At 47.5% G+C, this 13,659-nt stretch overlaps 1 protein-coding gene across 1 annotated transcript in view; it reads left to right on the forward strand.

The window, feature by feature from the left end:
• Positions 1-13,659, forward strand: part of cux1b (cut-like homeobox 1b) — a 176,638-nt gene that overhangs the window by 90,783 nt on the left and 72,196 nt on the right. The window contains exons 9-11 of the mRNA XM_064985583.1: positions 4,692-4,740; positions 11,239-11,343; positions 12,078-12,266. Coding sequence (XP_064841655.1) covers positions 4,692-4,740; positions 11,239-11,343; positions 12,078-12,266 — 343 coding nt within the window. The remainder of the gene's footprint in view (positions 1-4,691; positions 4,741-11,238; positions 11,344-12,077; positions 12,267-13,659) is intronic.

The raw sequence follows: 13,659 nt of genomic DNA on the forward strand, positions 1-13,659 counted from the left end.
GACTACTGCAGCTCTGTGGGTCTGACTGGCTACCAGACAATTGAAATGTGGAGGCAGTTTAACCATGCATTTCTCTCCTGTTCTATTGGTTTCCATATCAACTTTATTTCGTTGTCCAGAAGCCAAAGGCGAAATCCTAGTCGTATTATCAACCCATCCTGGTCATATATTATCAACCCATCCTGGTCATATATTATCAACCCATCCTGGTCATATATTATCAACCCATCCTGGTCATATATTATCAACCCATCCTGGTCATATATTATCAACCCATCCTGGTCATGTCATCAACCCATCCTGGTCATGTCATCAACCCATCCTGGTCATGTCATCAACCCATCCTGGTCATATTATTAACCCATCCTGGTCATATTATCAACCCATCCTGGTCATATTATCAACCCATCCTGGTCATATTATCAACCCATCCTGGTCATATTATCAACCCATCCTGGTCGTATTATCAACCCATCCTGGTCGTATTATCAACCCATATTATCAACCCATCCTGGTCATGTTATCAACCCATCCTGGTCATGTTATCAACCCATCCTGGTCATGTTATCAACCCATCCTGGTCATGTTATCAACCCATCCTGGTCATATTATCAACCCATCCTGGTCATGTCATCAACCCATCCTGGTCATATTATTAACCCATCCTGGTCATATTATCAACCCATCCTGGTCATATTATCAACCCATCCTGGTCATATTATCAACCCATCCTGGTCATATTATCAACCCATCCTGGTCGTATTATCAACCCATCCTGGTCGTATTATCAACCCATATTATCAACCCATCCTGGTCATGTTATCAACCCATCCTGGTCATGTTATCAACCCATCCTGGTCATGTTATCAACCCATCCTGGTCATGTTATCAACCCATCCTGGTCATATTATCAACCCATCCTGGTCATATTATCAACCCATCCTGGTCATGTTATCAACCCATCCTGGTCATGTTATCAACCCATCCTGGTCATGTTATCAACCCATCCTGGTCATGTTATCAACCCATCCTGGTCATGTTATCAACCCATCCTGGTCATGTTGTCAACCCACCCTGGTCGTATTATCAACCCATATTAACAACCCATCCTGGTCGAATTATCAACCCATATTATCAACCCATCCTTTGTCGTATTATCAACCTATCCTGGTCGTATTATCAACCCATCCTGGTCGTATTATCAACCCATCCTGGTCGTATTATCAACCCATCCTGGTCGTATTATCAACCCATCCTGGTCGTATTATCAACCCATCCTGGTCGTATTATCAACCCATCCTGGTCGTATTATCAACCCATCCTGGTCGTATTAGCAACCCATCCTGGTCGTATTAGCAACCCATCCTGGTCGTATTATCAACCCATACTGGTCGTATTATCAACCCATACTGGTCGTATTATCAACCCATACTGGTCGTATTATCAACCCATCCTGGTCATATTTTCAGCCCATATTATCAACCCATCCTGGTCATATTATCATCCCATCCTGGTCATATTATCATCCCATCCTGGTCATATTATCAACCCATGCTGGTCATATTATCAACCCATATTATCAACCCATATTATCAACCATCATGGTCATATTATCAACCCATCCTGGTCATATTATCAACCCATCCTGGTCGTATTATCAACCCATATTATCAACCCATCCTGGTCGTATTATCAACCCACCCTGGTCATATTATCTACCCATCCTGGTCATATTAACAACCCATCCTGGTCATATTTTCAACCCATATTATCAACCCATCCTGGTTATATTATCATCCCATCCTGGTCATATTATCATCCCATCCTGGTCATTATCAACCCATATTATCAACCCATCCTGGTCGTATTATCAACCCACCCTGGTCATATTATCAACCCATCCTGGTCATATTAACAACCCATCCTGGTCATATTAACAACCCATCCTGGTCATATCAATCCATCCTGGTCATATTATCAACCCATCCTGGTCATATTATCAACCCATCCTGGTCATATTAACAACCCATCCTGGTCATATTAACAACCCATCCTGGTCATATCAACCCATCCTGGTCATATTATCAACCCATCCTGGTCATATTATCAACCCATCCTGGTCATATCACACACAGCATGGCCTTACCTAAATGGACAGATGCGTTTAACCATTAGAGAGTGAATAGCCCCCATGGTCCATTCATTCTGCTGTATTGCCTCCAGCGTCATGGTGACCTCAACTCAGCTGTGTGTTTGCTATGCTCTTTTCAGATCAGACAATAGTAAGCTATGACACACACACACAGAGACACTTACTGACGCTTCGCAGCACTGCCTGTGTGGTTGTATCAGCACATTAACCTTGGCACTGTGTGTTCCCGATTTTATAATGGTTATTGAAAAACACTCTTACGTAGACGCAGAATTGCAGATAGCCTAAATTAAGGTAATTAGGCACGTAATGCATAATCACCTGTAATTAAATGTTAGGGTGTTAATGTAATTAAGGATTTTATATGCCGAGTCATTTGGCGTGCAGGCTCTGTTGTGACTGTGTCAGGCACCCATCCTTACACCAAAGGTTAATGAAATAGGAATCCTCCTTGTTGAACTCTGACCTAGCAGGAGAGAGATGACTCCCCTAGCAGATGAGCATTGGGGTACACTATGCTGTGGGAACAGGATCATATTGTAGTGACCCGCTCGATGAGCCATGTTTAAGAGTCCCCACCAAGTCCGTCAACCTTATCGGGTGATGCGTAGGGAAGTTACGCCAGCGATCCGGGTTTGCTTCCCTTTCCTGCCATTAGCTACCATAGCTATCAGATTAGCTACCATATCTATCAGATTAGCTACCATATCTATCAGATTAGCTACCATAGCTATCAGATTAGCTACCATAGCTATCGGATTAGTTACCATAGCTATCGGATTAGTTACCATAGCTATCGGATTAGTTACCATAGCTATCAGATTAGCTACCATATCTATCAGATTAGCTACCATATCTATCAGATTAGCTACCATAGCTATCAGATTAGCTACCATAGCTATCGGATTAGTTACCATAGCTATCAGATTAGCTACCGTATCTATCAGATTAGCTACCGTAGCTATCAGATTAGCTACCGTAGTTATCAGATTAGCTACCGTAGTTATCAGATTAGCTACCGTAGTTATCAGATTAGCTACCGTAGCTATCGGATTAGCTACCGTAGCTATCGGATTAGCTACCGTAGCTATCGGATTAGCTAATCCGGATTAGATCAATTAGTGGATTAATCTACCGTCTCGGATTAGCTACCGTGAGCTATCGGATTAGACACACATTAGCTACCGTAGCTATCGGATTAGCTACCGTAGCTAAATTAGCAGATCTATCGGATTAGCTGCATTAGCTACCGTAATCGGATTAATTGATATCGGATTAGCTACCGTAGCTATCGGATTAGCTACCGTAGGATTAGCTACCGTAGCTATCGGATTAGCTACCGTAGCTATCGGATTAGCTACCGTAGCTATCGGATTAGCTACCGTAGCTATCGGATTAGCTACCGTAGCTATCGGATTAGCTACCGTAGCTATCGGATTAGCTACCGTAGCTATCGGATTAGCTACCGTATCTATCGGATTAGCTACCGTATCTATCGGATTAGCTACCGTATCTATCGGATTAGCTACCGTATCTATCGGATTAGCTACCGTATCTATCGGATTAGCTACCGTAGCTATCGGATTAGCTACCGTAGCTATCGGATTAGCTACCGTAGCTATCAGATTAGCGAGTGGTAATCCGAGATCAATTAGTGTAATCCCTCTGTTTTAGTGTGAGCCGGGTTTAGACACACACACACACACATACATAAACTGCAGAGGTTATTGCATTCACAATCAAATTGATGAAGGTGAAATTGAGAGGGTTTTAACAGGGACTGCTGCGCACACATGCCTTGTGTCCATGCAACAACATGTGTTTTCTCAGGGTGTGTTTTGAGTTGCGTAACATGCAACAACATGTGTTTTCTCAGGGTGTGTTTTGAGTTGTGTCCATGCAACAACATGTGTTTTCTCAGGGTGTGTTTTGAGTTGTGTCCATGCAACAACATGTGTTTTCTCAGGGTGTGTTTTGAGTTGTGTAACATGCAACAACATGTGTTTTCTCAGGGTGTGTTTTGAGTTGTGTAACATGCAACAACATGTGTTTTCTCAGGGTGTGTTTTGAGTTGTGTAACATGCAACAACATGTGTTTTCTCAGGGTGTGTTTTGAGTTGTGTAACATGCAACAACATGTGTTTTCTCAGGGTGTGTTTTGAGTTGTGTAACATGCAACAACATGTGTTTCCTCAGGGTGTGTTTTGAGTTGTGTAACATGCAACATGTCTTTTCTCAGGGTGTGTTTTGAGTTGTGTAATATGCAACAACATGTGTTTTCTCAGGGTGTGTTTTGAGTTGTGTAACATGCAACAACATGTGTTTTCTCAGGGTGTGTTTTGAGTTGTGTTACATGCAACAACGTGTTTTCTCAGGGTGTGTTTTGAGTTGTGTAACATGCAACACCAATGTGTTTTCAAGCTTTGGGAACCTCGGTGGTGTGTTAGTGGGTGTAGGGATGTGTGTGTTAATGCTGCGGCGATCACTGTTCTGTGTGTTTCCTTAGTAACACCTCCTCTTCTTCTTCCTCCCGCCTTAGGGCCGATGAGATTGAAATGGTGATGACAGATCTGGAGAGAGCCAATCAGGTTAGTCTGCACCCCTATAGGGCCTTGGTCGTTATTGGATAATGTAACCACGATTTATTTCTATGTTTCCGGTCATTACCAGCCCCCCCCCCCAAATCTACCTACCTCATCCCCATATTGTTTTTATTTACTTTGCTGCTCTTTTGCACACCAGTATCACTACTTACACACCAGTATCACTACCTACACACCAGTATCACTACCTACACACCAGTATCACTACCTACACACCAGTATCACTACCTACACACCAGTATCACTACTTACACACCAGTATCACTACTTACACACCAGTATCACTACTTACACACCAGTATCACTACTTACACACCAGTATCACTACCTACACACCAGTATCACTACCTACACACCAGTATCACTACTTACACACCAGTATCACTACTTACACACCAGTATCACTACCTACACACCAGTGTCACTACCTACACACCAGTGTCACTACCTACACACCAGTATCACTACTTACACACCAGTATCACTACTTACACACCAGTATCACTACTTACACACCAGTATCACTACTTACACACCAGTATCACTACCTACACACCAGTATCACTACCTACACACCAGTATCACTACTTACACACCAGTATCACTACTTACACACCAGTATCACTACCTACACACCAGTATCACTACCTACACACCAGTGTCACTACCTACACACCAGTATCACTACCTACACACCTTCATCTGCTCATCTGTCACTCCAGTGTTAATCTGCTAAATTGTAATTACTTCGCAACTATGTCCTATTTTATTGTCTTACCACCTCATGCCATTTGCACACACTGTATATAGAATTTCTTTTTTGTACTGTATTATTGACTGTATGTTTTGTTAACTCCATGTGTAACTCTGTGTTGTTCTTAACTAGCCTACCTGGTTAAATTAATAAATAACCCCCACTGGGTTATTACTAGCACCCCCAACTGGGTTATTACTAGCCCCCCCCCCAACTGGGTTATTACTACCCCCCCCCACTGGGTTATTACTAGCCCCCCCCCCTGGGTTATTACACAGAGGAATATTGGTTTAAATTCATCGCTGACACTCATTACCCATAATGCCCAGAGAGGTGTAAATGAACAAATAACTAATTACGCTGGGGGGGATGTTATGAGTTCTAAATATGAATCTAATTACGCTGGGGGGGGGGGGGGATGAGTTCTAAATATGAATCTAATTACGCTGGGGGGGGGATGAGTTCTAAATATGAATCTAATTACGCTGGGGGGATGTTATGAGTTCTAAATATGAATCTAGTTACGCTGGGGGGGGTGTTATGAGTTCTAAATATGAATCTAATTACGCTGGGGGGTTATGAGTTCTAAATATGAATCTAATTACGCTGGGGGGGATGAGTTCTAAATATGAATCTAATTACGCTGGGGGGGGATGTTATGAGTTCTAAATATGAATCTAATTACGCTGGGGGGGATGTTATGAGTTCTAAATATGAATCTAATTACGCTGGGGGGGGTTATGAGTTCTAAATATGAATCTAATTACGCTGGGGGGATGAGTTCTAAATATGAATCTAATTACGCTGGGGGGGGATGAGTTCTAAATATGAATCTAATTACGCTGGAGGTGGGGGGTGTTATGAGTTCTAAATATGAATCTAATTACGCTGGGGGGGTTATGAGTTCTAAATATGAATCTAATTACGCTGGGGGGGGATGAGTTCTAAATATGAATCTAATTACGCTGGAGGTGGGGGGTGTTATGAGTTCTAAATATGAATCTAATTACGCTGGGGGGGGGGGATATGAGTTCTAAATATGAATCTAATTACGCTGGGGGGATGTTATGAGTTCTAAATATGAATCTAATTACGCTGGGGGGGGGGATATGAGTTCTAAATATGAATCTAATTACGCTGGGGGGATGTTATGAGTTCTAAATATGAATCTAATTACGCTGGGGGGGGATGTTATGAGTTCTAAATATGAATCTAATTACGCTGGGGGGGGATGTTATGAGTTCTAAATATGAATCTAATTACGCTGGGGGGGGTTATGAGTTCTAAATATGAATCTAATTACGCTGGGGGGGATGTTATGAGTTCTAAATATGAATCTAATTACGCTGGGGGGATGTTATGAGTTCTAAATATGAATCTAATTACGCTGAGGGGGGGGGGGAATGTTATGAGTTCTAAATATGAATCTAATTACGCTGGGGGGGGGAATGTTATGAGTTCTAAATATGAATCTAATTACCCCTCGGCTCAGAGACCTCTGTAGTTTAACATCATGCCTTTCAGCTCTCTCACACACACACACACACACACACACACACACACACACACACACACACACACACACACACACACACACACGACCGTCATTTTATATGCGCGGTGTTGACAGGAGACATCAAAACGGGTATAGAGGAGACATGGTGTTTCTCCATGGAGATTTGTCACTTCAGCCTGTAGTTCTGTCAGTTGATTAAAAGCTGTTCTCTGCAGTCTCTCAGTACGATCACCCACTTAGGCTGTGTTAAGACAGACATTCCAACTCTCTCTTTCTCTCTCTATCTTTCGATCTCTCTTTGTCTCTCTCTCTTTCTGTCTCTCTCTCTTTCTTTGTCTCTCTCTCTTTCTTTGTTTCTCTCTCTTTCTTTGTCTCTCTCTCTTTCTCTGTCTCTCTCTCTCTCTGTCTCTCGCTCTCTGTCTCTCTCGCTCTCTGTCTCTCTCGCTCTCTGTCTCTCTCGCTCTCTGTCTCTCTCGCTCTCTGTCTCTCTCGCTCTCTGTCTCTCTCGCTCTCTGTTTCTCTCGCTCTCTGTCTCTCTCGCTCTCTGTTTCTCTCGCTCTCTGTTTCTCTCGCTCTCTGTTTCTCTCGCTCTCTGTTTCTCTCGCTCTCTGTTTCTCTCGCTCTCTGTTTCTCTCGCTCTCTGTTTCTCTCGCTCTCTGTTTCTCTCGCTCTCTGTTTCTCTCGCTCTCTGTTTCTCTCGCTCTCTTTCTCTGGCTCGCTCTCTTTCTCTGGCTCGCTCTCTTTCTCTGGCTCGCTCTCTTTCTCTGGCTCGCTCTCTTTCTCTGGCTCGCTCTTTCTCTGGCTCGCTCTTTCTCTGGCTCGCTCTTTCTCTGGCTCGCTCTCTTTCGCTCGCTCGCTCTCTTTCTCTGGCTCGCTCTCTTTCGCTCGCTCGCTCTCTTTCGCTCGCTCGCTCTCTTTCGCTCGCTCGCTCTCTTTCTCTCGCTCGCTCTCTTTCTCTCGCTCTCTTTCTCTCTTTCTCTCGCTCGCTCGCTCGCTCTCTTTCGCTCTCTTGCTCTCTTTCGCTCGCTCGCTCTCTTTCTCTCGCTCGCTCGCTCTCTTTCTCTCGCTCGCTCGCTCTCTTTCTCTCGCTCGCTCGCTCTCTTTCTCTCGCTCGCTCGCTCTTTCTCTCGCTCTCTTTCTCTCGCTCGCTCTCTTTCTCTCGCACGCTCTCTTTCTCTCGCACGCTCTCTTTCTCTCGCACGCTCTCTTTCTCTCGCACGCTCTCTTTCTCTCGCACGCTCTCTTTCTCTCGCACGCTCTCTTTCTCTCGCACGCTCTCTTTCTCTCGCACGCTCTCTTTCTCTCGCTCGCTCTCGCTCTTTCTCTCGCTCTTTCTCTCGCTCGCTCTCTTTCGCTCGCTCGCTCTCTTTCTCTCGCTCGCTCTCGCTCTCTTTCTCTCGCTCGCTCTCGCTCTCTTTCTCTCGCTCGCTCTCGCTCTCTTTCTCTCGCTCGCTCTCTTTCTCTCGCTCGCTCGCTCTCTTTTCTCGCTCGCTCTCGCTCTCTTTCTCGCTCTCGCTCTCTCTCTTTCTCTCGCTCGCTTTCGCTTTCTCTCGCTTTCTCTCGCTCTCTTTCTCTCGCTCTCGCTCTCTTTCTCTCGCTCTCTTTCTCTTTCTCTCGCTCTTTCTCTCGCTCTCGCTCTCTTTCTCTCGCTCTTTCTCTCGCTCTCGCTCTCTTTCTCTCGCTCTCGCTCTCTTTCTCTCGCTCTCTTTCTCTCGCTTTTTTTCTCTCGCTCTCTTTCTCTCGCTCTTCTCTTTCTCTCGCTCTCGCTCTCTCGCTCTCGCTCTCTTTCTCTCGCTCGCTCTCGCTCTCTTTCTCTCTTTCTCGCTCGCTCTCTTTCTCTCTCTCGCTCTTCTCTTTCTCTCTCTCGCTCTCTTTCTCTCTCTCGCTCTCTTTCTCTCGCTCGCTCTCTTTCTCTCGCTCGCTCTCTTTCTCTCGCTCTTTCGCTCTTTCTCTCGCTCGCTCTCTTTCTCTCGCTCGCTCTCGCTCTCTTTCTCTCGCTCGCTCTCGCTCTCTTTCTCTCGCTCGCTCTCTTTCTCTCACTCGCTCTCGCTCTCTTTCTCTCGCTCTCTTTCTCTCGCTCTCGCTCTCTCGCTCTCGCTCTCTTTCTCTCTCTCTCGCTCTCTTTCTCTCGCTCGCTCGCTCTCTTTCGCTCGCTCTCTCTCGCTCGCTCTCGCTCTCTTTCGCTCGCTCTCGCTCTCTTTCTCTCGCTCGCTCTCGCTCTCTTTCTCTCGCTCGCTCTCGCTCTCTTTCTCTCGCTCGCTCTCGCTCTCTTTCTCTCGCTCGCTCTCGCTCTCTTTCTCTCGCTCGCTCTCTTTCTCTCGCTCGCTCTCTTTCTCTCGCTCGCTCTCTTTCTCTCGCTCGCTCTCGCTCTCTTTCTCTCGCTCGCTCTCGCTCTCTTTCTCTCGCTCTCTTTCTCTCGCTCTCTTTCTCTCGCTCTCGCTCTTTCTCTCGCTCTCGCTCTCTTTCTCTCGCTCTTTCTCTCGCTCTTTCTCGCTCTCTTTCTCTCGCTCTCGCTCTCTTTCTCTCGCTCTCTTTCTCTCGCTCTCGCTCTCTTTCTCTCGCTCTCGCTCTCTCGCTCTCGCTCTCTTTCTCTCGCTCGCTCTCGCTCTCTTTCTCTCGCTCGCTCTCGCTCTCTTTCTCTCTCTCGCTCTCGCTCTCTTTCTCTCTCTCGCTCTCTTTCTCTCTCTCGCTCTCTTTCTCTCGCTCGCTCTCTTTCTCTCGCTCGCTCTCTTTCTCTCGCTCGCTCTCTTTCTCTCGCTCGCTCTCTTTCTCTCGCTCGCTCTCGCTCTCTTTCTCTCGCTCGCTCTCGCTCTCTTTCTCTCGCTCGCTCTCGCTCTCTTTCTCTCGCTCGCTCTCGCTCTCTCTCTCGCTCGCTCTCGCTCTCTCACTCGCTCTCGCTCTCTTTCTCTCGCTCTCTTTCTCTCGCTCTCGCTCTCTCGCTCTCGCTCTCTTTCTCTCGCTCTCGCTCTCTCGCTCTCGCTCTCGCTCTCTTTCTCTCGCTCGCTCGCTCTCTTTCGCTCGCTCTCTCTCGCTCGCTCTCGCTCTCTTTCGCTCGCTCTCGCTCTCTTTCTCTCGCTCGCTCTCGCTCTCTTTCTCTCGCTCGCTCTCGCTCTCTTTCTCTCGCTCGCTCTCGCTCTCTTTCTCTCGCTCGCTCTCGCTCTCTTTCTCTCGCTCGCTCTCTTTCTCTCGCTCGCTCTCTTTCTCTCGCTCGCTCTCTTTCTCTCTCGCTCTCTTTCTCTCGCTCGCTCTCTTTCTCTCGCTCGCTCTCTTTCTCTCGCTCGCTCTCTTTCGCTCGCTCGCTCGCTCGCTCTCTTTCTCTCGCTCGCTCTCGCTCTCTTTCTCTCGCTCTCTTTCTCTCGCTCGCTCTTTCTCTCGCTCGCTCTCTTTCTCTCGCTCGCTCTCTTTCTCTCGCTCGCTCTCTTTCGCTCGCTTGCTCTCTTTCGCTCGCTCTCTTTCGCTCGCTCGCTCTCTTTCGCTCGCTCGCTCTCTTTCACTCGCTCGTGCTCTCTCTCTCTCGTGCGCTCGCTCGCTCTCTCTCTCTCGTGCGCTCGCTCGCTCTCTCTCTCTCGTGCGCTCGCTCGCTCTCTCTCTCTCGTGCGCTCGCTCGCTCTCTCTCTCTCTCTCTCGTGCGCTCGCTCGCTCTCTCTCTCTCGCGGTCGCTCTCTCTCTCTCGCGCTCGCTCGCTCTCTCTCTCGTGCGCCCTCTCTCTCTCTCTCTCCCTCTCTCTCTCTCTCCCTCTCTCTTGTGCGCTCTCTCTCTTGTGCGCTCTCTTGTGCGCTCTCTCTCTTGTGCGCTCTCTCTCTCTCTCTCTTGTGCACTCTCTCTCTCTCTCTCTCTCTCTTGTGCGCTCTCTCTCGTGTGCACTCTCTCTCTCTCTCTTGTGCACTCTCTCTCTCTTGTGCACTCTCTCTCTCTCTCTCTTGTGCACTCTCTCTCTCTCTCTCTTGTGCACTCTCTCTCTCTCTCTCTCTGTGCACTCTCTCTCTCTCTCTCTCTCTTGTGCACTCTCTCTCTCTCTTGTGCACTCTCTCTCTCTCTGTCTTGTGCACTCTCTCTCTCTCTTGTGCACTCTCTCTCTCTGTCTTGTGCGCTCTCTCTCTCTCTCTTGTGCACTCTCTCGTGCTTTCTCTCTCGTGCTCTCTCTCTCTCTGGCACTCTCTCTCTCTGGCACTCATGCCCTCTCTCATGCCCTTGCTCTCTCGTTTTCCCTCAGAGAGCCGAGGCAGCACAGAGGGAGGCGGAAGCTCTGAGGGAGCAGCTGACCTCTTCTAACCAATCCCTGCAGCTGACCACCCACATTAAGCCCACCCCAGACACGGTACATTGTTCTACAGGACCAGACTGTTCTGATTGGTTGATTTACCTATTGATGTATTGGTTGGTTGATTGCTATATTGATGTATGTGTTGACCTATAGGACCAGACTGTTCTGATTGGTAGATTACTGTATTGATGTATGTGTTGACCTATAGGACCAGGCTGTTCTGATTGGTAGATTGATGTATGTGTTGACCTATAGGACCAGACTGTTCTGATTGGTAGATTACTGTATTGATGTATGTGTTGACCGACAGGACCAGGCTGTTCTGATTGGTAGATTGATGTATGTGTTGACCTAAAGGACCAGACTGTTCTGATTGGTAGATTACTGTATTGATGTATGTGTTGACCGACAGGACCAGGCTGTTCTGATTGGTAGATTGATGTATGTGTTGACCTAAAGGACCAGACTGTTCTGATTGGTAGATTGATGTATGTGTTGACCTATAGGACCAGGCTGTTCTGATTGGTAGATTGATGTATGTGTTGACCTAAAGGACCAGACTGTTCTGATTGGTAGATTGATGTATGTGTTGACCTATAGGACCAGGCTGTTCTGATTGGTAGATTGATGTATGTGTTGACCTATAGGACCAGGCTGTTCTGATTGGTAGATTGATGTATGTGTTGACCGACAGGACCAGGCTGTTCTGATTGGTAGATTGATGTATGTGTTGACCTACAGGACCAGGCTGTTCTGATTGGTAGATTGATGTATGTGTTGACCTATAGGACCAGGCGGTGGAGGCCCTGTCCCGCTCCAGTCTGGAGGCAGAGCTGGGGGCCAAGGACAGGGAGATGGTTCAGCTGGTGGAAGATGTTGAGAGACTGCAGGCCAGCCTGTCTAAACTCAGAGAGAGTAGCAGCACACAGGTCACACAGCTGCAACTACAGCTCAGCACCAAGACGGCCAGCCTCAAGGTAGGCTATACACACACACCTCTCACACACACACCTCTCACACACACACCTCTCACAACCTCACACACCTCTCATACACACACCTCTCAGAACCTCACACACCTCTCATACACACACCTCTCACAACCTCACACACCTCTCATACACACACCTCTCACAATCTCACACACCTCTCACAACCTCACACACCTCTCACACACACCTCTCACAACCTCACGCACACACACCTCTCACAACCTCACGCGCACACACCTCTCACAACCTCACGCATCCGCTCACAACCTCACACACTTCCCTTCACAAACTCACACACTTCCCTTCACAAACTCACACACACTCACACACACGCGCACACTTCCCTTCACAAACTCACACACACTCACACACGCGCACACACTCACACGCGCGCACACACACACACACACACCCTCTCACAACCTCAGGTGTATGTACAAGTTGATTGTCATTATACTGTCTGGGGCAATCTCACACACCTCTCACAACCTCACACACCTCTCACACACACCTCTCACAACCTCACGCGCACACACCTCTCACAACCTCACGCATCCGCTCACAACCTCACACACTTCCCTTCACAAACTCACACACTTCCCTTCACAAACTCACACACACGCGCACACTTCCCTTCACAAACACTCACACACGCGCACACACTCACACGCGCGCACACACACACACACACCCTCTCACAACCTCAGGTGTATGTACAAGTTGATTGTCATTATACTGTCTGGGGCAATCTCACACACCTCTCACACACACACCTCTCACACACACACCTCTCACAATCTCACACACCTCTCACACACACACCTCTCGCAATCTCACACACCTCTCACACACACACCTCTCACAACCTCACACACCTCTCATACACACACCTCTCAACCTCACACACCTCTCATACACACACCTCTCACACACACACCTCTCACAATCTCACACACCTCTCACACACACACCTCTCACAATCTCACACACCTCTCACACACACACCTCTCACAACCTCACACACCTCTCATACACACACCTCTCAGAACCTCACACACCTCTCATACACACACCTCTCACACACACACACCTCTCACAATCTCACACACCTCACACACACACACCTCTCACAATCTCACACACCTCTCACACACACACCTCTCACAACCTCACACACCTCTCACACACACACCTCTCAGAACCTCACACACCTCTCATACACACACCTCTCACAACCTCACACACCTCTCATACACACACCTCTCACAACCTCACGCATCCGCTCACAACCTCACACACTTCCCTTCACAAACTCACACACACGCCCACACTTCCCTTCACAAACTCACACGCGCACACACTCACACGCGCGCGCGCA

This window comes from Oncorhynchus masou, chromosome 13 (genome assembly GCF_036934945.1).
Source record: "Oncorhynchus masou masou isolate Uvic2021 chromosome 13, UVic_Omas_1.1, whole genome shotgun sequence".
Lineage (NCBI taxonomy): Eukaryota > Metazoa > Chordata > Actinopteri > Salmoniformes > Salmonidae > Oncorhynchus > Oncorhynchus masou.